The 27301-nt window shown below is 28.5% G+C and overlaps 2 protein-coding genes across 3 annotated transcripts; both read right to left on the bottom strand.

The window, feature by feature from the left end:
* LOC111282339 (uncharacterized) lies at nt 1-8824 on the bottom strand. Its single transcript, XM_089760402.1, has 2 exons — nt 8679-8824; nt 1-1768 (listed from the first exon to the last, which is right to left on the bottom strand). The coding sequence occupies exons 1-2, from the start codon at nt 8822-8824 to the stop codon at nt 1537-1539; spliced, it is 378 nt and encodes a 125-aa protein (XP_089616528.1). The 3' UTR covers nt 1-1536.
* An 11634-nt stretch (nt 8825-20458) lies between these two features.
* LOC111282142 (26S proteasome non-ATPase regulatory subunit 2 homolog A) lies at nt 20459-27301 on the bottom strand. Of its 2 annotated transcripts, none has more exons than XM_089760878.1 (25): nt 27131-27301; nt 26943-27043; nt 26548-26692; nt 26123-26182; nt 25916-25983; nt 25521-25563; nt 25312-25377; nt 25162-25200; nt 25001-25083; nt 24634-24748; nt 24428-24502; nt 24014-24172; nt 23697-23804; nt 23515-23619; nt 23256-23396; nt 23062-23166; nt 22601-22822; nt 22316-22429; nt 22023-22238; nt 21640-21699; nt 21440-21553; nt 21256-21341; nt 20983-21091; nt 20723-20901; nt 20459-20643 (listed from the first exon to the last, which is right to left on the bottom strand). In XM_089760878.1, exons 3-25 carry the CDS (start codon nt 26638-26640, stop codon nt 20568-20570), a joined length of 2436 nt encoding a protein of 811 aa, XP_089617004.1. In that variant the 5' UTR covers nt 26641-26692; nt 26943-27043; nt 27131-27301; the 3' UTR covers nt 20459-20567. The 2 variants fall into 2 exon arrangements, with proteins under 2 accessions (XP_089617004.1, XP_022725840.1); XM_022870105.2 differs by having other exon boundaries at nt 26548-26668.

Raw genomic sequence — 27301 nt, 5'->3', positions numbered from 1 at the left:
TTAAACATTAACTCTCAATTTATATTGCGCTTAATCAATACTTGGAAGTAATAAGCATACTACACCTAGTCTATAGATAATGCAATGCCTAGCTCTAAAGTTCGAAAATATTTATGTAAGTCCAAGTCATTCCATCTTGCTTCTTGATCTTCATCTAGTCTTGTCTTGGCCTACAACGAGAAAAGAGCAGCATACACCTTTTTTTATTAAAAAGAGTAGGGAAGTAGGGAAGTTAATAGAATGTTGTCTCAATTTTTCTGAGATATCATTTATGACTGAACCACATGAAAACCAAACTGATTCTTTCCTAAGACTACAACCAGAAAACAATCTCTTTTTGGCTAAAGGGTAAACAAGGCACCTGAACTATAATTCAATAATCATTTAAGCCCCTAATATTTTACTACAATCAATCAAGTCCTTAATCTTTTATTTTGGCCCAATTATTCTACCCATTAAAGGGTTTAATTGGGCAAAAAATAGAAGATTAAAGGTTAATTGATTGCAATAAAATGTTACGGTTTTAAATAGTTATTGAATTATAGTTCCAAGGCATTTTTTTTACCCTTTAGCCTTTCTTTTTACTTTTCTAGGACAAAATTAACGAAGTACCCTGGAGATGCTACATTACCAGAAATCAAAAGGAAGAATAGAACATCAATGTAATCCTATCCTAGATACCTAATTCAAGAATGAAATATCCAATGGTTAGACAAAATACAAGAAAAAGCAATAGTATTACAACTGGGGGTGTGATCGATCAAGTTCGAGTCAATACAGCATTCAGCCCGAGCTCAACTCCAAATTTGAGGGTCGAAACTTGGCTCCAACTCAATTTGATATAAAAATCAAACTACTTTAACTCACTCAATTTGACTCAATTAACATGTAAAAATAAGCTTGATTTTTATATTCGACAAAAACTCAATTATTTGTCTTCGAGCTCGAACTCGAGTTCGAGATATTTTATTAATTAAAATATATTAAAATATTAAAACTCGATTAAACTCGTGAGTTATTCGAGCCGAATATAAAATACTTAAACTTGGTTCGATCGATAAGTTGAGTTATTTGAGTTCGACTTGATAATAGCCGAACTGAATTCGAGTTTCATTCAAGTCGAATCCGAATAGTTTGCGAGTAATAATTTATCATTTTCATCCCTGATGACAACTTCTCTATCAAACACAAGAAAACAGACGAGAAATATATTTCTATACCGTTCCTATTGTGTCACATTTCAATACTCAAATACACCCAAATTCTACATATTGGTTTCTTAAACTACACATTGTGCAACCATAATGAAAGACACATTTGGGTGAATTTTTTTTTTTTCCTGGTTTCTTTCATTACCAGCCTTGAACTCTGCCCAGAGAGATTAAATGCCAAGCACTTAACCCAGAGAGATTTAGCAATCCATTGGAAACAAGATCAAAGAAGCAAACAAAGAAGTAAAAAGGAAGAGCAAAACCCATCAAACCAAGAATCGATTCTTATTCAAGCTCAATAATCATTAAACCAAAAGTAAAAAACCTAAAAGATTGAAATCTTAACACCTTCCGGGAGAAAACCATAGCTGCGGCGAGAAATGGAGAGCATCGAAGCCATAAAAGCCGAAGCAGTCGCCGTGTGATACGGAAGCATCGATGCCACACAGAAACTCGCTTCGAACGGATACCTTAACACCAAAATTAGAAAACACATTATATATATATATATATATATATATATATATATATGTGGGGGGTGGAGAATGCGTCCGTATATATATATGTATATATATATATATATATGTATATACATATATATATTAGTTTTTTTATACATGCATGAGGTATATGTAATTTTTATATTTAAAAATTTATTTTAATAAATAATTTTTTATATTATGATAATAATAATAAACTATAATATTTTAATTATAATTTTGTTATAATAAATGTCAAATTTAATAACTTTTTATATAATTTTGATTTTAATAATTTTTTATAAAATTTTGATAATACTTGATATAATTTTGATAACCTTGGATATTAGTTTGATAATTTATTATATAATTTTGGTAATCATTTATAAAATTTTAATAACATCTTGATGAAATTTTAGTAACTAACTTTTTAGTAACTTGTGATATAATTTTAATAATTATTAATAAAATTTATGTCATGACATATTTAATAATAGATTCTTACAAAAAAAAAAAGGTTCAATTGTAGTATAAGATAATTTTTTATATAATAATATTATTGTTTTGTTCAAATTTATAATTTTTCATTAAATTTTTTTATTGAATATGTCCTAATAAGTTTTATCATAGTTTCTCAAAATGAAATTTCTAATTTTGTTTCTACTAATAACCAATGTTCAATTCTCGACATCTTTAAGTATAAAATAAATTTATCAATTATTAACAATTAAGTTGATATTGATTTACTATTATATTATTATCAATTTATTACAAAACTATTAATGATATATTGCTAAATTATCAACGATTTACTACTAATTTATTAATTATTTACTATTAAATTATGAATGATTTATTACTAAATTATTGATAATTTATTATAAAGTTATAATTGATTTACTATTAATTTATCAATAATTTACTACAAAGTTATCAATGATTAACTAATTCACTACTAAATTATTATTAATTTACAACTAAGTTATTAGTGATTTACTACTAAACTATTAATAATTTTATCTAAATTATCGATGATTTATTATTATTTCATTGTTCATTTACTATTATATTATTATTAATTTACTACTTGATTTTTGATTATTTATTACAAAGTCATTATAGTTTATTACAAAATCAACCATTACTCGTTAATAAGTTATTACTAATTTATATTAAATAATATATAATTTACTATTAAGTTATTTAACTATTAAGTTATTAATGATTAACTACTACGAAATTACATTGATTTACTTTTAAGGTTTCAATGATTAACAATTAAATTATATTGATTTACTATTAAGTTATTTATAATTTATTACTAAGTTTATCAATTAATAATTACTAAACTAAAACTAATTTATTATTAAGTTATTACTATTTTACTATTAAGTTATCAATGATTAACTATTAAATTATCACTTGTTTTTTATTAACCTATCATTGATTTACTAATACGTTGTTATGCATTTATAACTATAAAACATGAAATTTAAGAAGTTGACTAATAATATATGAGATAATTTTTTTATATTATAATGTTACTATTTTATTCAAATTTAGAATTTTTTCATTAATTTTTTTTATTGAATAGATTCATAATAGGTTTATTCTAGCCCTTAAAATGAAAATTTTGACTTCACTTCTGCTAGTAATCAAAGTCAAATCCTTGACAGCTTCAAGTATAAGAAAATTATTAATGATTGACAATTAAGTTATAATTTATTTATTATTAAGTTGTCAATAATTTAATACTAAATCATCAATGATTTATTTTTAATTTAAAAATGATTTAGCATTAAATTATAAATGATTTATTATTAAGTTATGAATGATTTCTATTAAATTGTTAGTGATTGACCATTAAGTTATTGATGAATATTATAAAATTATAATTGATTTATTATTAATTTATTAATGATTCACTAAAAAATTATTAATGATGAACCAATTTATTACTGAATTATCATTAATTTATAATTAAGTTATTAGTAATTTATTATTACGTTATTAATAAATCACTGTCAAATTATTAATTTATTATTAAATTATCAATAACTTAAAATTAAGTTATTAGTAATTTATTATTATGTTATTAATGATTTACTATTAAGTTATTAATTTACTATTATATTTTTATATATTTATTATTATGTTGTCATTGATTTATTATTTAATTTTTTATTATTTACTACAAAATTATCTATTTACCACTAAATTATTGATGATTCACTATCAAGTTATTACATATATTATATGAAATTACATGATTTATTATTAAATTATCACTGATTAATTATTATGTTATCAATAATTTATTACTAAATTATATTGATTTACTTTTAAGTTTTCAATAATTAACTACTAAATTATCAATTGTTTACTACTAATTTATCATTGATTTACTACTAAGTTATTTATAATTTATTATTATCAATTAATTACTATTAAACTGAAACTGATTTACTATTAAATTATTTTTAATTTATTATTAACTTATCATTGATTTATTACTATGTTATCAATAATTAACTATTAAGTTATCACCTATTTTTTCGTTAAGTTATCCTTAATTTAGTATTATGTTATTTTGTATTTACAATTACATTATAATTGATTTATCATTAAGGTATTATGCATATATTGTTATATTATTACTAATTTACTAAAAAGTTATCAATTATTTATTACTAAATTATTATTTATTTACTATTAAGTTATCATTAATTTATTACTAAATTATCAATGATTACTACTAAATTATATTTTACATTTAAGTTTTTAATGATTAATTATTAAGCTATTAATTATCTATTATTATGTTATTATTAATTTGTGTATATCCAAAAGAAAGTAACGACAATGCATGCCATTATAAGGTAAAGAAAGAAAGAAGAAAAAATATTCAAGTTTAAATGACTTAAAAAGCACGAGTAAATGCTCTAAATTTACTATCCATAGTTTAACACATAATAATAAGATAAAATCATAACTTTTTATATTAATTCAAGTATTAAAACTAAATTCAATAAATATATATAATATATTAAGTCAATATTTCTAAGATATTCTTCAAAATTTTTAGTTCATGGTAAAATAGTACATATTAAAACCATTTTATTAATTATTTGATTGAATTATTAGTGAATGTATTTTTATACTTGTTAACAAAGTATAATTGTATATAAAAGATTGAAAATTTGAAATGTTTTGCCACCAACTGCAGTAATAAACTTTGTTTTATGTTTCTATTTTTAAATATATAGTTTTGAGTAAAAATTTTGTTATATATATATATATGATAAAAGTAATTAGAATAAATTTACTAAATAAGATTTATAAAAATTAAACAAACAACAATTTTCAAAATATTAAATTCACAATAATCACCTTCGCATTTTCTATAAAAAATTTTTCTACTAAATGAAAAAAATAGTATATTTTTAATTGTTGCTTCATTTTTATTACCAACATTCAAAATAACTTTTTTAATATTTTGATACCAAACAACTTTTTTATTTGAAAAGAGTAAAGAATATTTCACATTTTTCATAAAAAAATTTTTTTCTACTAAATGAAAAAATGATATATTTTTAATTGTTACTTCATTATTATTACCATCATTCAAAATGACATTTTTTATATTTTGATACTAATCAAATTTTCCATTTGAACCAAAAATTTCTTCTATTAAAATGAAAAGATTGTATATTTTTAATTGTTACTTCATTCGTATTATCATCATCCAAAATGATCTTTTTTATATTTTGATACCAATCATCTTCTCTATTTGAAAATAGTAAAAAGTATTATAAGGGGTCATAACAACTCATATAATATTTAACTCTATGTTGTTTTTGTGATTAAGTTTGAACTATGATATGATCTCTTTCAAATGAAATGTTTTAATTGTTTCCCTCAACTCATATAGCAATTTAATTAACACATAAATGATTATAAACTAATAGATCTAAATTAATATTTCTACAATATGAATTTCAAAATTCTCAAAAAAATATCTTTTAATCTCTACAAAAAATGAGTATAAAGATTTTCTTCAAATATTATTATTAGGATCTTTATTACTTTTGCACTTAAATTTCCACTGTCATGTGTTCTCATTCTATTTTGAAATTTCTTACCAATGTCATAAAAGTATGGCTAAAATAATATGGATTAATTAACTCAAATTTAAAACAATTCAAAATTAAAATTGAGTATAAATAAATGTTTTTACTCATTTTAAAATTCAATTTAATTGAAAATAATATAATTCACATAATTATAAAAATGAACTAATTTGACTTGATTTCAATTGATTTTAAAAAGTTAATAACTTAGTAGTTATTTAAAATTCGAAATAATTGAATATAACCAAAATCTGAATTGAAATAATAACCCAATTAAAATCCAATATTAGTTATTCATCATCCGTAATAATTTAAAAATTTTTTATTCAAGCATTTTTCCTTTCATCTTCAATGTTTTTATTTTTATTGTCTCTGTAATTAAATTAGATAATTAATTTTAAGAGTATTTCTAAAGTGAAATTGCAATTATAAATAATTAAGTATACTTCTTTTTATTTGAATTTAGGATGATTTAAATTTAGTTTTTTAAATAAAGAGAAGCATGAATCAATTATTGAGTCAAATTTGCTTAAGTGTATAAGTGAATAATTGATATACTATGAATAAAATTAGATGATAAAACTTAACTCAATCTAATTCATTGCTGATACTAAGTCTAAAATCCAACTCAAAATCACAAAAGGTTAAAAATTCAAAATGATTGAAATATTAAATACACAATTAAATAAAGATTTATCAAATAAAATTTTCTAATAAATACCTTTAAATCACTTTTAAGTTTAGTTAAATTATAACTTATAATAATTATTATTTTAGATGTAAAATGATAATTAATTTGATGAATTTCAATTTTTTGAACAAATATTAACTAATATGGCAACCTTAAAAATTTTGATACAAAAGTTAATATTCTTCAACTGATATAAAAGAGAAAATGAATTAATATACAATATTTCTCCAAATAAAAGAGTTTCATATTAATCTTAAAAAAAATTAAAATCAATATATTTGTATATTTTCATTGAAATATCATATAGCATTAACCTTCTTTGTCATATGGAGAAAATAAAGCTATGCATAACCAATCAATATTTTGTCTTATTTTTTGTACTTAGAATAATCTTCTATCGGTGAGTGTATTAATTGAATATAATTGTATAATCTATAAATTAAAAGCTTAATTTTCCTTTTATTTGAAAATTTTTATTATATGTAGTTTTTATTAAATAAAAACATTAAAATACATAATTTTAAAAAATAAAATAAAATCTTTACTTGGTGCTTGTTATGTTTTCTTAAGAAAATTTCAATTCTAAGAATAACAAACTTGTTATATAATACCTATATAATTTATAATGATTTTATTTTCAGCATTAACAATAATTTTCATGAAAAATATAATTTTTGCATAAACACATTCAAAAGATAATTCTAATGAATTTTGTCACACCTTAAAAGAATTTACTAAAAGTAATTAATTTTACTTCATTTGATAATTTTTACTTATATTAATTTACGTTGTGTCATTGAACCACCTAGATGATAGAAAAACCAAATAATTTAATACAATTGAGAAAGACTAAATAATCTTAAAGAGATAAATTAATCATATATATGAATATTAAGATAAAAAATTGAGAGAAAATAAAATCGATTATTGTTTTAATCAAGGTGAACAGTTTTATATAAATACTGGATCCATTCTTGAGCTAGTGATAGTTTCACCATTTCTTGAATCATCTAATTTTATAGGTGAAAAATTCAATTAAAATATTCAACGAATTACTTGTGCTAATTGTTGGTGAAAGTGATGCAATTGATTTTCATTTAATTTGATATTAATTTATGTTCATAGAAATAACAATTATAAAATTCTAGAGGAAAAATATACAAAAGAGAAATTAATTATAAAAGGATAGACTAAACTATAAGAGTAATATTTTAAAAAATTATTTCAAAGAACTAAAAAATTTTAATTATGTTGTCAATGATCAACTCATAAAACATATAAATAATAAAATCATTAACATCTAGATATAATTAATATATTAAAACAAAAAAATTGAAAGGCAAAAAATAGAAAAGAAAAACAAATATACCTCAATGACTTAATTATGATTATTTTTAATGAATTTATTCATCAACATAAACTACATATATAATTGTTTTTATAATAAATATATAAACAGACTCGATAAAATTGTTTTATTCTTAAACACCTTAAGCTTTGATCTTATTCTATTTGTATTTTCATTTGATATCATTCTACTTATAAAAAAGAAATATTTAAATTAAAATTTATAAAAAAAATTAGTAACGATATTTTAGTCGATCACTTTTAACATTTTTTTTAAATTAAAATTTTATTTAAGGTATTTAGTCAATCACTTTTAGCATTTTTTTAGTCTAATTATAAAAAAAAAAGTTTGGTAATAAAAAATTCATTTAAATAAAATTTTATAAAAATATTTACTAAGGATATTTTAGCCAATCACTTTTAACACTTTTGAAATTAAAATTTTAAAATTTTAAGTAATTTAATTTCACATAAACTTTATTTTTAATTTTAGTTTATTTAAATTAAATTTAAATAAATTAATAAAAATTATATATTTAAGGATAAATTTATCAATTTAAAAATTTATAAGAATATTTAAGTCGATTACTATTAACACTTTTGAGTTCACACTTTTATATATAAATAGATAATAGATAATATATATGTGTATATATATATATATATATTAAAAAATTTAGATAATAGATGATATATATGTGTGTGTGTGTGTGTGTATATATATATATATATATATATATATATATATATATATATTGAAAATGTTTCACTATTTTCAATGAAGAAATTATGTTTTTATCGAGTGAGATGAATGGGATACCTAAAAGTTGGAGAGAAGGATTTTGAAGGAGACACGAAATGACAAAAAAGTTGCTTTGGCTTTGGCTTGATGGTGAGCCAAGCTGCAACATTACAAGCAGAACTTGATCGAAAAACTGATCTTGTGGTGGCGCCAAAAGATGCCATTGGGATCTATGAGAAAATGTCAAAATATTTTAAATACTAAAAATCAAATATTCACCTTTTTATTGTTTCGTCTGCTTCAAGGTTTTTGGTTTGAAGTTGAACTAAAAGCCTTGGGAACTGTAGCTTCAGAAGTGCAAAAATGGTTAAGTGAAAATGGCCAAGGCTTAATAGAACTTTTTTTCATATAACGGCCCAATAAATCTAGGGCAAGGCCTTTTTTTTTCTTTTTAAATATTGAGGAAAAAATATTAAGTGTATAAATTTTTTGAAAATTATAATCTCTTATTGTCATTTTTAATATTGTATTAACTGATTTAAAGATCAGTTGACAAAATTAAATCTTTCTAATTCTTTATTTATATACAGAGCTCAAGGTATAAATATTATTTACTTTCCAACTTCTTTCAAATGCAAATTAATGAAAATTTTCTTATTTTAAAATTTTCCTTCTTTTTTATTTGTTTGGGGTTAAATCATTGGACTCAATTACAATTACATATCAACATTACGAAACAATATGTTTATGGACACCTCAAAATTTTAAAAATAAAATAAAAAATTTTTACACACCTTTCAAAATTTTTCATAAACATCTTAAAAATCGAAAAATAAAAATTAAACAATTTTTTTTTCTAAATATTTTCAAAATTTCTTCATTAACAATTTTCCATTGATAAATCAATGAATAATTTTTTAATATATTATAAATAGACATCCTTAAAAAAAAACTTGAATCTTTAATGTCCAACTAAGCTTTCAATATACCTGTTAAGGGCATTTTATGGTCCAAGGGCAAAATAGTTATCTTGCTTCAGAGTGTGAGTCACTAATAAGATGGGGGCAATTTGATCTTTTCGACTTAAGCTAATGTGTCGGGCCTACCTAAAGTTCCAATACCTACATTAGCTAGACCATGTCAGTTGACCACCTGATGGCACATGAGAATGTTAACTTATCACCTCCCAATTGGGTTGTTGATTGTTAGCTTAGATCAAGCCAACAACTTCAGCCTTTGCCCTACCATTTGCAACTCAAGCTTGATTGCTAATTTTGTTAATGCCTGCAAATACACATATTGTGATCAAATAATAGTAATGATGAAAGTAGAGTATCGTCCTACAAGGATTATAAAATTGAATTGTTGGGTGAATTAAAGTACTAAAGCCAAAAAACTAAACTTTTATATCCAAACTAATAGAATCTTGGATTAATTTGCAATTAAAAATAAACAAGAATATATAAGAATAATGTATAGGCCTAAATCTACTTAACTGTCACTTGGCAACCAATATGATATGACCAAATGGACTAAATCTAAAAAACAGGAATTGAAACAAAGAATTGAAATTGCCAAAAGTAGAATTGCATAAATAAAAGAATAGAGCAAAGTTGCATGGAAATCGAGAGCTTGAATTAAAGAAATCAACAATGGCGAAATACTATAGTGAAGAAAAGATTGTGTAAAACATGAATAATTGGAACTTAAAAACAAGATTGTAAAAACCGAAAGTAAGAAAGCTTGGAAAACTTGTAAACTAAAAATAATAAAAAAAAATTGCTAGATCTTGAAAAGAAAATAATGATTGTATTGAAAAGAATTTAAGAAGACAAAGTTCTTGTAATGGCTAATCTGTCACCTTAGCCTATACAAATAAACTAGAAAGAACTGAAAATCTAAAGAAAAACTAGAGAAAATTGCAAAGAAAAAAAAAAAAGAGAATGTGGGGTGTGAGGTGTGAAATGTCTTGGAAACAAGAACTAGCCTCCATATTTATAGAGTTAGGTTCGACTAAGGGTAGATATAAGCTCACAAGTTCAATCTTATCAAAACATTACATGATAAAAGTTATCTTGATCTCTAAAGAAGTTAGCCGAATGTGGGATGTTCACTATTAGAGAGTCTTAGCCGCTCATACTCTTTAGGATTCCATATTGGATGTTGGATCTTAAATGGATTCATCTTGATAGTTTCAGTTAATGCTTGCAATCCAAAAACATGCTATTAATTTTCATCCAAACTTTTTGAGCTTAATCTGCAAAAGTCCTTCTTATCATATAACTTTTTAAATAGAGATAAAAAGAGTCATGGTTGAGCAAAAACCCTTTTGGTCAAATGCTTCATAAAGTCTTTTCTTGATCAAAACTCTTTAATTATCACATGTGCATTATGAAGTCCTCTTAAATATAAGATAATTGAATGTTTTTGTAAGTCATAATGCCATTATAATTCCTACTTCAAGTCAATTAGGTAATCTTTCTTCAAGTCAAATTCAATTCCATTCTTATATGTTTGGCCAAATAATATAAGAATGAAGCTTGTCTTAATCTTGCATGATCCCTTATATGAAAAATGAATAAAAATTCTACTCTAGGTAGAAAAACCTAAAGATCAAGAAAATAGACATTAAATTCACAAAATTCAATCAAAATTTAAAATTGAGTTAAATACATATTTGGCTCTTAAATTTTAAAATTTTTACCATATTGGTATCTAAAGAATTTTTCTATCACATTGGTACTTGAACTTTCAAATTGTTATCATGTTGGTACCTCATATTAACGTTGTTAGTCAACTTTGCTAATGTAGCATCAACATCTAATAAGATGCTGACATGTGTCAAAAAGTTCAATTAGTACTATATCATCATTATCATTTTCGCATAAAAAAGAAAATTTCAAAAAAATTATAAAAAAATTATAAAAGTTTTTTAAAAATTTTAACATTTTTTATAATTTTACTAAAAAATTTTTTAAAATTCTAAAAATTTTACATTTTCTAAAAATTTTAAAAACTTTAACAAAAAATTTAAAAACATAAAAAACAATTAAAAACAATTTGAAAATATTTTTAAAAAATATAAAATATTTTTTAAATTTTTTAAATTTATAGAAAAATTTAATTTCAAAAACTTGTAAAATTTTAAAAATTTTAAAAATTTTAAAAAAATTTTAAAAAATTTTAAAAATTCTAAAATAATAAAAAACTTGTAAAAAAAATTCTAAAATTTTTAATAAAATTTTCAAAAATTCCAAAAATTTTAAAAACTTTAAAAAATTCTAAAAATTGCTAAAAAAAAAATTCTCAAAGTATTTTAAAATTTTAAATATTTATAAAAATTTTTTATTTCCATAACTTCTAAAAAAAATAAAAAATTTTTGAAATATTCATAAAAATTTTTAAATTTCTCCAAAATTTTTAATATATTAAAAATAAAAAATGTGAAATAATTTTATAAATTATAAAAATTATCATAATTTCAAAAATTTTAAGAATTCTAAAAATTTTTAAAATAAAAAAAATTAAATTTTATAAAAAATACAATTCTATAAATTTTTTTAAAAAATTAAAAGTTTTTTTGAAAGTTTTGAATTTTCCTTAATTATTTTTTATTTTTTTAAAATTTTGTATAATTTTTAGAATTTTTAAAACTTTTTAAAACTTTTATAATTTTTTAAAAGTCTTTAGAAGTTTTTTAGATTTTTTAGAATTTTAAAATTTCTAAATGTTTTAGAAGTTTTTAGAATTTTTAAAGTTTTTTCAAAATTTTTAAATTTTATTTGTTTGAATTTTCAAAAAATATTTTGAAATTATTTTTTGATTTTTTGATAATTTGAGAAGTTGTTAGATTTTTTAAATTATTTTTTGAATTTTTAAATATTTTTTTATAATTTTTTATAATTTTGAAAAATTTTTACATTTTATATTTTATATTTTAATTATTTAAATTTTTTTTGAATTTTTTAGATTTTGAAAACTTTTTAAAATTTTTTTAAAATTTTGTAATTTTAAAAAAGTTTTGAGATTTTTTTTTGAATTTTTCTTTTTTATGATGACATGGCAATGATGATGTGGCACTAATTAGACTTTTTGATAAATGTTAGTATCTTATTAGATATTCATGCTATGTAAGCAAATTTGATTAACAGCATTAGTCAAAGGTACCAATGTGATAGAAAAAATTTTTAGGTACTAAGTAACAAAAATTTTAAAATTTGGGGGTCAAATATGTATTTAATCTTTTAAAAATTTCTAACCAAAGTGAACTTGTAAATCATTATATTATTAAGTGGTATCACACATTCACACTTAAATCTTTGTTTGTTCTCAAGCAAAATTCTCTAATTAGCAATACTAAAACTCAATATACATGTGCACAAAGTTAAAAATGTCATAAATTCTCGATCGTGTATTATAGCATAATATAAAAATAATTACAAACATAAATTCACAAGAAATTTATCCAAAAAGTAAGCTTTCAATCTCATATAATCTTCATTTATATGAAATTACTCTGTCTCTAATCCATACATATAATTTAAGCAAAAATAATGTAAAATATATCATTACATATTTACTTAAAGATAGAATATAGTTCATATGTTTACTTTTCTTTTTCCTCTCCTTTAATGTTAGACTTATATACTTGGCTCAAGATCAAAAGGTTTTTAAGGCTTGTAATGTAAAGCTTGGGTTAAGGTGGGAAAAAAAAGAAATTTTAGACTTATAAACCCTTTTTGCTTATTTTCTTGCTTGTTATCCTCCATATCTAAGACAACAAAATCCATAGGAAAAGTATACTTGTTGACTTTTACTAATATATTCTCCAACATTTCTTAAGGTTTTTTCATAGATCTATTAGCAAACTTAGTGGTGAAAGTTGGAGGCTTTAGTACACCATATCTTAGCTGCAAGAAAACATTCATAGGCATTAAATTTATATTAGATTAAAGATCACAAATAGTTTTATTAAATTTTAAATGTCCAATTTTACAAAAAATAGTGAAACTCCCCAGATCTTTTTACTTTTTAAGTAAAAGATGTTGAAATGCAAGACTACAACCTTGTAAGGTATTGTCTACTATGACCTCTTTGGCCTCACGATTTTGTCCTTCAAAAAGCACTTAACAAGAAAAAAGCGGTGTGAACCCTTATATCCCAAGACCAACTCTAATACTCAACCGATGTGGGATTCCTGTATTCAGTTTAGAACCATGACATCCCTCTCCACTCCAATGAGGGTCCATCATCCTCGGTAACATATCGCTAGTACCCCCATAGCTGGCACTGATACCACTTATCATGGGTTGAGACTCAATCTCTAGGCTCGTGCAACTTCAAGACCTAGGCATGCACTTATGTGACATCCCAAATCAACCTACTTGTCACAATTCATACCTTTATGAGGTATTGTCAGCTTTGGCCCCTTTGGCCTTATAGTTTTATCCCACAAAAGATGCCTCATAAGAAAAAGGTGATGTGAACCTTTATATCCCAAGACCAACTCTAGTACTCAATCGACGTAAGATTTTTGGCTTCAGTTTAAGATCGTGACATATTCATGTATCATATCTATATGGATCATCTTAGTTTCTTTTAATCCACTCAAACATACACACCTATAAAACCCTACAATTTTCTTATATCTTTTCTCATATCTAATCCTATAGAGACTCTACCTATTTATAAGTATACAAACTTATTTATCAAGAATCTCTTTCCTCTTAGAATTCCTCTTTTGTAAATCTTCTAATCCAAGTAATAACTAACCAATCTCAAACAAATCTCTTATAATTTTGAGTTACTATTCCCAATAATCTTTACGTTAACTCAAATTTCATTAACTTATCAATTTTTATACTAAACATGCTTGATTGCACTTACAAAATAAGCCTCGTAACAATCTTTTCTGTATGTCTTCAAGTTTCACACAAACCAATCCTTAAAAATGAACTTTTTCCTTGAGTTGAGCCCTTTTATGCTTGCCTCTTCCCACATCTCAAACTTTTAGCTCTAATACTACTTATTAAGATCACAACAGTTTTGATATCAACTATTAGGCAAAAAATCTTTAATCCAATTAAACCAACAAAATCATAATCAACATAATCAAACAATCAAGCGATCACATAAGAGATCATAATTTAACATAATTCAACCTAACCTAATTACGTCCATGGACGAGAGAAAAAAAATCTACTAATAGTAAAGAATTACAAACATACAACCAACAAATCAATCTCACTCAACAATTAATACCCATAGATCCTCTTAATCTCCTCTAACTATATGAAATATTCTCGACCCAAACAAATATGTACCATGTACATCCATACACTATATTTATATGGACCATCTAAGTCTTCTCTAGTTCACTCAAACATATACACCCATAAAGACGTCAATTTCTTGTTATCTTATGGGGTGCATGTCTCATAAAATTCTACAACTCTCTTATATCTTTTTCTTGTACTTAACCTTATAGAAACTTCACCTTTTTATAAGCATATAAACTTGCTGATTAAAAATTTCTTTTCTTTTAAAATTTTTCTTCTGTAAATGTTTTAATCCATTAAGTAATATTTAATCAATCACAAATAAATTTCTTATAAGATCTAATAGAGAATGTTATGTTGGTTACAATTCTTTCTGTTATGACCATAGTCTGGGATCTGACACTTTTGTATGTCATATGGTTGTAACAGAATATGATAGAGAACCAGCTATAGAAATGAGGCATCTATAGATATCCAGAAAGTTAGTTAATGGGAACATCAAGGAGATGATAAAGTTAGCTAGGGAAAAAAGGTCGGAACCCATCAAGCAGCTGCAGGACATCTTCCCTCGTATCAATCTTTTGCTTCATAATCTCGTCACAACTAATTTACAGTATGTTATGCTACCGTATTTCTTTTCGTGTGTTTTTTACTGATTTCAACAAGTTTCAGTCTTGTTTATTTCCTTCTGTTTCTAACTTTGCATTTCGGAGGGTTTCTTTTTTTAATAAAATTGTACGGATCATTAGAATCAAAACTAACAAAGCCTAGAACATTACGATGGTTATCATTGTCCAACGTAGAATTTCACTAGCAAGCATCAAAATATAATAATATAAAACTCTCTTGAGATATTCTGGACAAAGAAAAGCGATAAAATAGAGCATACAGCAGTATGATGTTGATGTATTCTAGGTCGATTCAGAATAGAAATGAGCTTTTCAAATGCTAGAAGTTCATTACATCATTCTTTTTATCCCCTTCATTTGCCTTATAAATGAAATTTTTTTAAAGCCAACCAAAATAAAATTGAAAGACCTTTTTAGCGTGGTGGAAGTGGATTATATTTTTTAGTTTTAGTTATAATTCCTCATGTCTAGTGAAATTTTAGTTATGAATTTTCTTATGTCACTATATTAAACGTACAAAATTCATAAGGGTATGATTTTTTGATTCTTAAATTAAAGTGTAAAACTGCCTAAAACATGATGTACCCATATGTCAATGGTCAGAAAAGAAATGCAACAGACAAGAATCCTCATTGTATATGTGAAAACTATGCAAAAAAATTGTTCATTATTTGGTATGGAACAACTCCACGTGTGGCAATATCATGGAGCCAAACTTAATAAAAAGAGATTATGAACAACAAATCTGGTGATTTCGCTAAGCCAGAAATAAATTCATTCACTGAGCTATTCATGACTGGCCTTGCAAGCTATAATGGAAACAAATACAGGAAAATCATTAATCGCGCCTTCCACATAAAGAAGTTGATGGTTTTTCTTTGGCTTCTGTTTTTGTTTTTTTTTTTTCATTTTCTTTCTTGTTTAGCAATTTTTTTCCAGTATTATTGGCAACCTATTTCATCCTTTGGTGTTATTTTTGTTGGGATTTGCCTTGAATCTCAAAATCTCACATCGAAAGTTAAGTGAGTTTGAGTTTTTCTTGTATCTCACTTTAGGAGTTTAGTAAAGGTATAAAGGGTTTCATATTTATAAATATGATGTTTTGGTTTTGGTTTGGTAATCCTAGAGAGTTAAACACCCAAAAAATAACTAAGTGAGTAGGCTATTAAAAATGTGTAACTACGTTTTAAGTTAAGTTTTGAGTAAGGAGTTTTATCAAACTTTTCTCATTCTAAAAGTCTCATAATTTTAAAGATTTATTTGATAGTGGATTAGGCCATTTTGAGTTGGGCTGAATCAAATATATTTGTGTGTTCTTATTCTTGATTTGAGCTTATTTTTTTATATGTGATTACTGCGTATGGGTGCTATTTTTTCCAACAAGTGGTGTCAGAGCTAGGTTTGAGGTTTAAGGTTTATGGGCATAAGAGATCGTGAAACAGTGTTTGAAGATGTTTGAAGAAGGTATGTCTAGTATGTCTATGCCTAAGTTTGAGATTCTGTTATTTGATATGTCTATGCCTAAGTTTGAGATTCTGTTATTTGATGAAAAAAGTAATTTTATGTTATGATAAAGTACGATTTAAGATCTGTTAGTACAATAAGGATTGGATAAGGCATTAGAGAATAGTAAGCTGAGGGAATGTCTTATGCTAATTGGAATAGGATTCAAAAGAAAGCTATTAGTACTATTAGATTGGCGCTAGCTCCAGAGGTAAAATACAGTGTGTTGACTGAGAGTACTCCTAATAGTTTGTATGATAAGCTTGAAGGTATTTATGCTTCGAAGTCATTGACTAATAGATTATGTTTGAAGATGGATCTGTATTCTCTGAAGATGAAAGAAGGTATGAGTCTTCATAATCATCTGAATGAGTTTAATAGATTGGTTTCTCAATTGCTAGCGATTTCTGTTGATGAGTTAAAAATGAAGAGAAGGCTTTAATTTTGCTGTCATCTTTACCCAAGTCTTATAGGCTTTTAGTTTAGACTGTGTTGGTGGACAAGTCTACTTTGAAGTTGGATAATGTGACTGCCTTGTTACGTGAGAATGAAAGGTTTATGGGAGCTCAGAACTCATCACCTAAAGGGAGTACACTAGTTGTAGAGGATTTTGATCAGAGAGGACTTAAAAGAGGATTGATAGATCAAGAGGGAGATCCAAGTCAAGAGACAGAGATTAACATTGATATCGAATGTTATTGTTGTGGTGAGAAGGGATATATCCAAGTGCACCGCAGGAAGCTGAGAAGGGATATGACTACTTCTAAAAGGGCGAATGATTAGAAGAAATCAGATGAAGAAAAGAGTGATACTACTGCTGTCGTGTCTGATGATGTTGTTTTGACAACTTGTATTGATAAGACTCAGACTTTGAAAAGTGATAAAGGTTGGGTTTTAGATTCAGCTGCTACAGTTCATGTTTACAATTATAGGAATTACTTTATGGAGTTGGATGAGAATGAAAAGTATGAGGATATTGTGGTTGCTAACAAAGAAAAAGGTGTAGATTCAAGGCATTGGGAGTGTTCGCCTTAGATCTCACAATGGTGTTATTAGGACGCTTCGTCATGTAAGGTATGTACCAAGTTGTCAGTACAATTTGATTACTTTCGGTAAGTTAGCTTCTCGGGGATACACATATTATGGTAGTAATGATTGGTTGAAAGTGTACAAGAATGGTAGTGTGATTTTATAAGGGAATAGGATCAATAATCATTTGTACATGTTTGATGGAGGCTCAGTTGTTGGGATGCCTGTGATGAAAGAAAAGAAGAAAGGTAAGCATGTTAGCTTTATAGATACTGTTGAAGTGTTTAGAGATTCAAGTTTAGGGAGGATTTATTAAGATTTACCTCGAATCTCAAAATCCCACATTGAAAGTTAAGTGAGTTTGAGTTTGTCTTATATCCTACATTGAGAGTTTGGTAAAGGTATAAGGGGTTTCATATTTATAAATATGATGTTTTGGTTTTGGTTTGATAATCTCAGAGATTAGACACCAAAAGAATAGCTAAGTGAGTAGGCTATTAAAAATGTGTAATTGAGTTTTGAGTTAAGTTTTGAGTAAGGAATTTATGAGACTTTTCTTATTCTAAAAATCTCACAATTGTAAAGATTTATTTGATAGTGGATTAGGTTTGAAGTAGGTCATTTTGAGTTGGATCGAATCAAATATATTTGTGTGTTCTTATTCTTAATTTGAGCTTATTTTTTTGTGTGTGTTTACTGGGCGTGTTGTTTTTCCCAGCAATTTTATGTTGCCTGCATTTGTTGTTTGTACGGAAGAATTGATTGAAAAGTGGAACAAGTTAGTGAGCTTCACGGGATCTTGTGAAGGGGATATGTCTGTTGAATTTCGAAACTTAACCGGGGATGTCATATCGAGAGCAGCTTTTCGCGTCAATTTCGAAGAAGTGAGGTTGATATTTCTTCTTCAACAGGAAAGGGCCCGCTCTTTTTACAATCTCAGATGAGCAATTTCCCATTGTTAAGGTATATTTTACACAAGGCATCTGCTCATGAATGTTACCTTATATTTCACTCGTTATTTCGTAATTCTAGCTGTTTAGAGATATTTACCCCAGAAATATGAGAAATTTCTGAAATGTTGCAGAATTTAATAACAGAGTTTATGGTAATTGTCACACAAATTTATATTGCTCTTCACTCTTATTCAGGTTTCTGCCAACCAAAGTAAACAAAATAATGAAGCACATACACCAGGAAGTTGGATCCTTATTGACAGACAGGTATAATAGAAAACCGAGAGAAGGCTATAAGATCAGGATATCACAAAGAAGATTTGTTGGGCTTGCTGCTGAAGTCTAATCTCAATGAGATACAAGAAAAGAAGGATTCCAACACCGGGATGACCAAGGAAGATTGTGATCGGAGAGTGCAAGTTGTTCTACTTTGCTGGTCAGGAAACCACAGCCACTTTGTTGACGTGGACCGTGATTGTGTTGACCATGCACACTGAATGGCAGGAGCGGCCAGGGAAGAAGTATTGCAAGTTTTTGGGAAGAACAAACCAACATATGATGACTTGAATGGCCTGGAGATAGTAAGTGTAGTTAGTGGTTAGTTTTGTCGATTTTCTTATGCTGTTGGATTGAAGATTGGTTTTATTTATTTATTGTTTCTTACAAGGTAAACATGATTCTTGCTTCTTGTATTGAGACTGTATACCTCAACATCCCTTATTCGATGCAAATACGAGACGAAGCTGGGTAATTTGTGTCTTCCAGCAAGGGTGCAGCTGTTTATGGCATTGCACCTTGTCCATGGAGATACAGAGCAATGGGGAGAGGATGTAATGGAATACAACTTCTAGCCAGAAAGATTCTCAGAAGGGATATTCAAGGCAACTAAGGACAAAATATCCTAATTCGTCCTTGGTTGAACAAAACTTTGCGATGCTTGAATCCAAGTTGGCCATGTCCAAAATCTTGCAGAATTTCTCATTTTAGAGCTATCACCAACCTATCCTCACCCTCCATATGCTGCTGTAACACTTTAACCTCAATATGGAGCAAAGATCATCTTACATAAATTATGAGAATCTATCTTGTTTCACATTTGTGCTTGTACGCATAAAAATGCAGTCTCACGTGAAAAAGCTTCAAGCATTAACGCAAAATCATATATAGTTTTACCTTTTCTTGCCAAGCCTATGATCTTAAATTTTTATAACCGAGGCATGCCCAAATGTGAAACTACTTCATATTTACCAAAGATGAGTTGCAAGCCGTATTAACATCAACAATTCCACCAACCCGAACATGGTCACATAGATTTGGGAACTGAATTTGAAATACGAAGGAGACGAGACTGAAAGAATCAGTGAGAAGAACATTTGCTAATTTCCACTATTATCTTTAAACGAGTGCATGGAGAAGCAGTTCATTGATAAGAAATCTTGAGAGCTATACCAAAGCGACAGGGAACGTTTGTAGAGGACAAATGGAAATTTTATGATGCATAAAAATTATTTAAGTTACAAAATTTAAGTTACAATGAATAAACATCCAAGTTTGCTCCAAATTCGTACTTTAAACCTAACTATCCTCTCTGTACTCTGGATTTTCTTTCAAAATAACATGGCCCTCCAGGATGGGTGAGAGGGGAATATACCTGTTCAAATGGAATCGTTAGAGAAATATGAAATCAGTTAAATAATGTAACATTCCGAGTCACTCAGGAGGTGGCTTACTTTTCAGTAGCCAGTTCTGCTCTATCGCCGGCAGCAAGAAGAACGGGGGTGGAATGGGTTTGGAAACCAGTAATAGTCTTGGGTCGGCCAGCCTGGCCCACAACATCAACAGCCTGACCCACCCGAACTGGGACTGAGAGAGGTTTAAGGTTTTCGTCAACAGTCATCAACATCCTTGGCTGTACAAGAAAAAAAACATTAAAAAAACTGCATTAAGAAACAGACAAACAGCGAAAGTAAGTAGTATTACTGAAATGAACCTGCATTGCCAGAACAAGGAAGTAGAGAACATAATGGTATTTCCCCAGTATTATAGCTTTCATATCAAGACATGCATGCAGCATTGTAACCAAACCAGCAAGTGCAGTCCTGAAGGTAACAATGAGAAAGAAATTTTTATAAGGTGAACCAAAATGAAGCACCTACTAGCATATAGAAAGAAAGCCACTCCCCAAAGTTAAAACTGAATATATCATTTCATGAATTTTATTTTTTTTATTTTGGTGAATGTTTATGTAGAAAGAACCACTTACGGTGAGAGCAAAACATGATCAGAATGATAGGGATTAAGAGTCAATAGACCCTTCCCCAAATGTACTAAACCTTGAGCAATTCGAACCTGCAGAAGCAATCAAGCCTTAGTTCTCTAACAAAGCACATGGTATCATGGTAGAAACCATTAACACAATTGCCAACCAAAAAAAAAAAAAAACATACACAGAATAAGAGGCTAGCATCTTTGTAGTAATAACTTGAAAGATTGCGAAGCATGCCAGCTATGCGAGCATTATTGGTTCCAGCACCTATCAAACCCAAGGAGATAACTGCAGCCTGTAGCATCCACACAAACACTTAAAACTGCTAGCTGATGAAACAACATAAATAATAAAGAAAAAGCTTTACTCTAATCATCTTACCATTGCAACTTCTGAATCTGTATCATGACTTAGCCTGCTTAAAGTGTCCATAACATTCACCTGTAGAATATATGTGCAACCAATGAACCAACAAGACAGGCATAAAAAAAAACTGCAAAACTCTGCAGCTTTCTGAACATTAATGGATCTTGACCTTTAATCTTGGGTTTAAGAGCAGGGTCATGAAATTGTGAAGAAACAATTCAAATTAATTGTTCTCTGCTTCTCAGTTTGACTTCACTAAGGCATATTGATCAAACTCAATTTTTTAGCTCATTTGCTACAGATTAAAAAGTGGAGCCTTTAAATCCTCAACCTAAAATTCCATCCACTAAAAAATGGCCAAACTAGGTTTTCAGCCAGTTGTGATGAGATTCATTTACCTTTGGGTTGGATATACAAAGAAGACCAAGAGCCAAAGGAACTGCCCGCCGGATATTCTGCTCACCATACTGCAAAAGATGCTCTAGTGAACGAATTGACATCTCAAGACCCAATTCTTCAGCCATTGCTACCATGGCAATTCCAAGTACAGCCGGTCCCTGGTGGGTTTCACCCTTTTCGAGATGTTGAGCACAATGAACGAGAAGGTTCTGGACCTGCATATAAAACAGCTTAGATAACATGTACACTAATTCCAATTTTGAACACCATTTTAAGGGATTTAAGAGATTACCTTTAGAACATTCCCTGTTCCAGCATAGGCACAAGAAAGAAGTGTAATATCACAATATTTTCTTTTCTTTTCATTAAATGTTTTTGAGACCTCTGCTGTGGCCTCCACACTTTCCTGTTAGTAAAAGATTTTGTAAAACAAGTCATTATGAAATGTTCTAAAATTGCATACAGCATACTTTTTTCCAAACTGAAAATTAGAACCTATGGAAGCTAGGGCCACAAGAACATGTAATTTTCTTAAGAGAAACAAATGTATGCCAAAAGCTCAAAACTAGTTATTCACCTGCTTCCCAAGGTATAGAAGGCCAAGACCAAGAGGCAGAAGCCGAGTGAGGGGCTCCCCAAATTCTGACTCACTTCGTTCCATTAAAGCTAATATAATAGCCTGCGCAACCTCCTCATTGCAGGAGCCCACAAATACCAAACCCAATGAAATTGCAGTAAATGCAATCACATCAAGAGGGGCTTTTGCATCGCTAAGTATGGGAGTCAAGCTGCTACGAATCTGTCAATAACATTGGTAAGCTTTCATTAGAAATAAATATGTCCCATCCAAAATTTCAGCCAAATTCCAAAAGAAAACTCGATAGAATTATTAGATATTTAAATGACCAAAACATGAAGAGCCTCTGATCAAAATATTACAGAGGTAACCTAAATTCATCACAAAGGACATAATTGCCAATGCCATGACCTACCATCTCTATTGAAAGGGGGGAGAGAGAGAGAGAGAGAGATGTATACCTGCTCACTTTGAGCACCAGCATATGCAATTCCCAAACCTAGAATTGCACCAATTCGGATTGAAGAATCTTCTTTACCTATATATTCACTCAGAAGTGCTAGTGCCTGAGAAGAGAAAATAAGACAGAGACATAGCAAACATTATACTTTGTGGCCCTTGCACAAACCAAGAGATGAGAAGAAATGAAACTCACAGGATCACAATCATTCTTAACACCACAGTTGACTATCCCAACTCCTAATAATGCTCCAGCAATCACATGGTTATCGTTGCTATGGAAATACTTGTCAATCTGAGCAAGCCCAGAGTCGACATCCCACAATAGAATCATTCCCTGTTATGAGGAAAGTGATGAGAATCTTATATTTAAACTAAATTCCTAACATGAAATCGCGTAACAGTGTATGCATGCCTATTCGGAAGCAAAATTTATTATAAATGGGTATACATACCAGACTTGCCGCAGCACTGATCTTCCCATGTTCTTTGTTTTTGAATAGCCAATTTCCAGATGAACCACCACTTAAAGGGTCTGCTGGGGCTGTCATTAACTTATCCTGAAAGGGAAAAAATTTTAATTGACATAAAAAACTAAGCTTCCATAACCTCATAATTTTAAATTTGCAAACCATACCTGGCCAAACCCTGCATTAACAAATGCATTAACAAATGTAGCAGCCAAGTTCTGCCTAGCTGAATCAACACTTGCACCAGCACTAGCACGGCCATCAAGCAAGTGAGCCTAACAAAATCCAAGTATGTAAATCATCAATTTGATGAAGCAAATTAGCCAACATGGGCAATATCAATGTAAAATAAATAAGGTGCTCGCTGCAATAACAAACCATCCATGTAAGCACTTCACACCCTCCATTAGGAAAGGGAATAAGATGAGGGGGAGAGGGGAAGCTACCAACCACACCACTACTTAGAAAGTATTGAAATCCAAACCTTATAGATATCTTCCGGAGATTTAGGCTCCATAACCTCGATATCGCGAGCAAGGGTGAGATAACTTTCACTTAATTTAGTATTGTTGATGATATCCTGTAAAGCCTCTCTGTCATCATCATCTGCAACCATTTCATCATCAAGCTCAAAAGTAATACCCTGCAAAAAGATATAGATAAATACATAAACAAACGAAAAATTTAGAAAACGTCAAGCACATCAAACAGATGCATACATACAAAGACTAAACTCTGGAGATATTTAAATCCATCAATACCTAATTTTGACCATGAGAAAATGAAATCCAATCATCCGTAATTAGAAGGAAATATAAACCAAATGACATACTTAGCAACAAAAAGTTGAAATGCTTTCCAGCACAAAGAATCAAGCCAAGGAAAACCTAGTACATACATGTCGAGCAAGAATGTAGCAAAATTGCTTCTTCCTCAGCATATCATCACAAGACGTAAACACCTGTCTCACATGCTACAAGAGCACATTCTAAATTGTTAGGAACAACAAAATCCAGAAATGAATTTCATAGTGACATCCTGAAAGAAAATTTTCTCAACAATGCCACATGACATGGTAGGAGAGGAAAATATTAGAAAACAAACCTGCATGTTGTCAAGAGAAAGTGCAATCTGAAGTGCATATGCAAATTCCTCAAACTTAAGATATATTGTGTAACCGATATCCAAATGTAGCATGTCATCTGGTCCAGGAAGGTATCTGCAAAATAATGCAGCATGAAATGTCAAAAAGGGGAGAGCAAGAAGAGCAACATCATTTGTCATGGATAAGAATACATGAGAGATCTAGTTGAAAATTTTAGTTCAGCATGTAAGGCTCAATAAATTTTACATATGATTGATTGGAGAATACTCAATCAGAACTCAGCAATGAAGACATACATCAGGAGAACAAATAAAAACACTTTCCGTAAATTGTCTGATAAACAATTTGTTCGGAAGCTCTAGTTACCTAGCAGAACTTTTGAGGTATAGACAAGTTCTCTTGAAATTTGTACTATCAACATGCTCAACTAGAAGATCAAGATCTTCAACCTGCAGTATGTTTCAAGCTCAATAATAGAAGAAAACTCACATAAGAAACCTGAAGAAAGAAATAATGTTGCATAGTACCTCCATCAAGAGATCAACAGCTTCAGGTTCAGCATTGTGCTGCATAGAAAGTACAAATATGTTAGAAACAGGAAACCGTGGAAAATTCTGAAAAGAATTGTTCTTCTGCAATAAATCAATTGCTTGTTACATATCAGGAGAGACCCATACCTTCATGTGAAAAGCAACAATTTGTTGCACAAGCTCCATTAGATCTTCAATTGGGGCCTCTTCGCTCTGTATTGGTGGCAAAGTCAGTAAATACAATTAAAATCCAGATTAATGTCTAAACATTAAGGAAAACCACATTGAGAGAAATGTTCTAAAGTGCATAGCTCATAAAAGTTACTAGATGTCTGAAGATTCCTTAGATTTCTAACCTGTCGCTTCATATACTCTTGTGCAATTTCTCCTGCCAAGTTCCTGACAACATATAAATTAACAAGTGAGAACAAAAAATTTCTGTTAGATTTGAATGCCAACATGGAAAGACGATACATAGAAGAATAAAGTTCACATAGGTAATCCTTAGGATACAAATTCTTACATACAAGGAAAAAATTCACATAGATAATCCTTAGGATACAAATTCTAAGAAAAAAAAAATGTTGGAGCACCAATATGGCAGTGGCAACCAATTTACCAACAGGTAAAACTCAACACAATCATAATCTAAAACAAGTTTGACCAGATATAGCTAATGAAGCACTACTAATTCAACATATCAAGAATTAAAAAAGTAAAAGAGTATGTTATAAAGTCAGACAATGCTCACCTCACATACTCATGGCCCCATGAACCAATGTCACCTTCTGAACCCAACAATCTGTATTTTAAACTCTCCTGTAGGATTGTCAAATGCGAAAAAAAAAATGATGGATTATCAAAATTAGAGCACAAAACAAGTAGACATCAAAACTTATGTAATTCTCCAAATATAGTATTCCCAAAAAAATATAAAAATCAAAAACCGGAAAGCTACCCGCTCGCCCTCTGCAGACATGGTCAGCGCCAACACGGACAGGATATCAGCTAGGTATTTCTGCAAACAAGTTAAAGTAACTTAGTGATGCAGGACAAATGGAGAAAAAGGAAATAACTAGGAAAGAAAAGACATCAAGAAAATTCTTGATTTGTGAGAATATGACTAATTGTAACCTGAAAGAATTTATAGACTACTTCCTAAAACCCGCTGATAAACAAACGAACCTGCTAAAACCAAATATCCTAAATACCCTAAAAATTTATATAAATAACAATTATGCACATGGAATGCAAATTAAGAACAAAGTCCCCATATAAAATAATGGCTGCATCTAGATCATCCTTCCCTGCATCGCTTAGCGCATATAGATTTACCTTATAAAAGATGTAATGGGAGATAGATTAAAGCAAAACAACGAATACCTTCAAATCTGATTCTGGCATTGTCTCATAAAAAGCCTTTAGAGTTCCATAATGAGGACGGAGAAATTTCAATGGCTTTGGAACAGAAGTCATGGAGCTTGTTGAGGTGCGGATTTCTTGCCTAAAATGAGGATATCAAATCAAACTGTGAAAAAAATGATGCTTTATTCAGGCATTGTAACTAAACCCATCCATGGATGCTCCCACTAACAGTAAAATCAACAAAAGCAAAATAATTTGATACATTCACAGCGGCAATTTGACGTTTTGACCTGACCCATCGACTTCATAAAATGTTAATAAAAAACACAAACATAAAATAAATACTCTTTCGAACTAAAAATAAGCTTCCCTTTCCTCAATATTTCCACTCAAATTCGCAAATAATCGATTACCTCATGCTCTCAAGTGCTACTTTCTGGAGTCTAGGATCAGGGTCCTGAACTCTTTCTACATATAGCTCCAACTGTTGCTTCAAAGCCAAATCTTCTTCCGACTGCGTATGCCAAAAAAAAAAAAAAACCTAGCTAAGTTGTAAAAATCGATACGGTTAACTAAACCCAAATCCTGAACGGCGACTCACCAGATCCTCCTCCTTCTTCTCATCTTTCTTCTTGGGGTCCTTGGCCGGAGCCTTCGTCTGGGAGGTTCCGGCGCCGCTTTTCGGATCCGACATCGCGATTACGGAACTCGGTTGTCTTGCTTTACTTGGGTGTGAGAGGGATTTGAAGAGGAAACGAAAAAGCAAAAAGGC

The sequence above is a fragment of the Durio zibethinus genome, chromosome 5, assembly GCF_047325235.1.
Source record: "Durio zibethinus cultivar Kanyao isolate XHJ-2024 chromosome 5, ASM4732523v1, whole genome shotgun sequence".
Lineage (NCBI taxonomy): Eukaryota > Viridiplantae > Streptophyta > Magnoliopsida > Malvales > Malvaceae > Durio > Durio zibethinus.
This window is presented reverse-complemented; position numbering and strand designations above follow the sequence as displayed.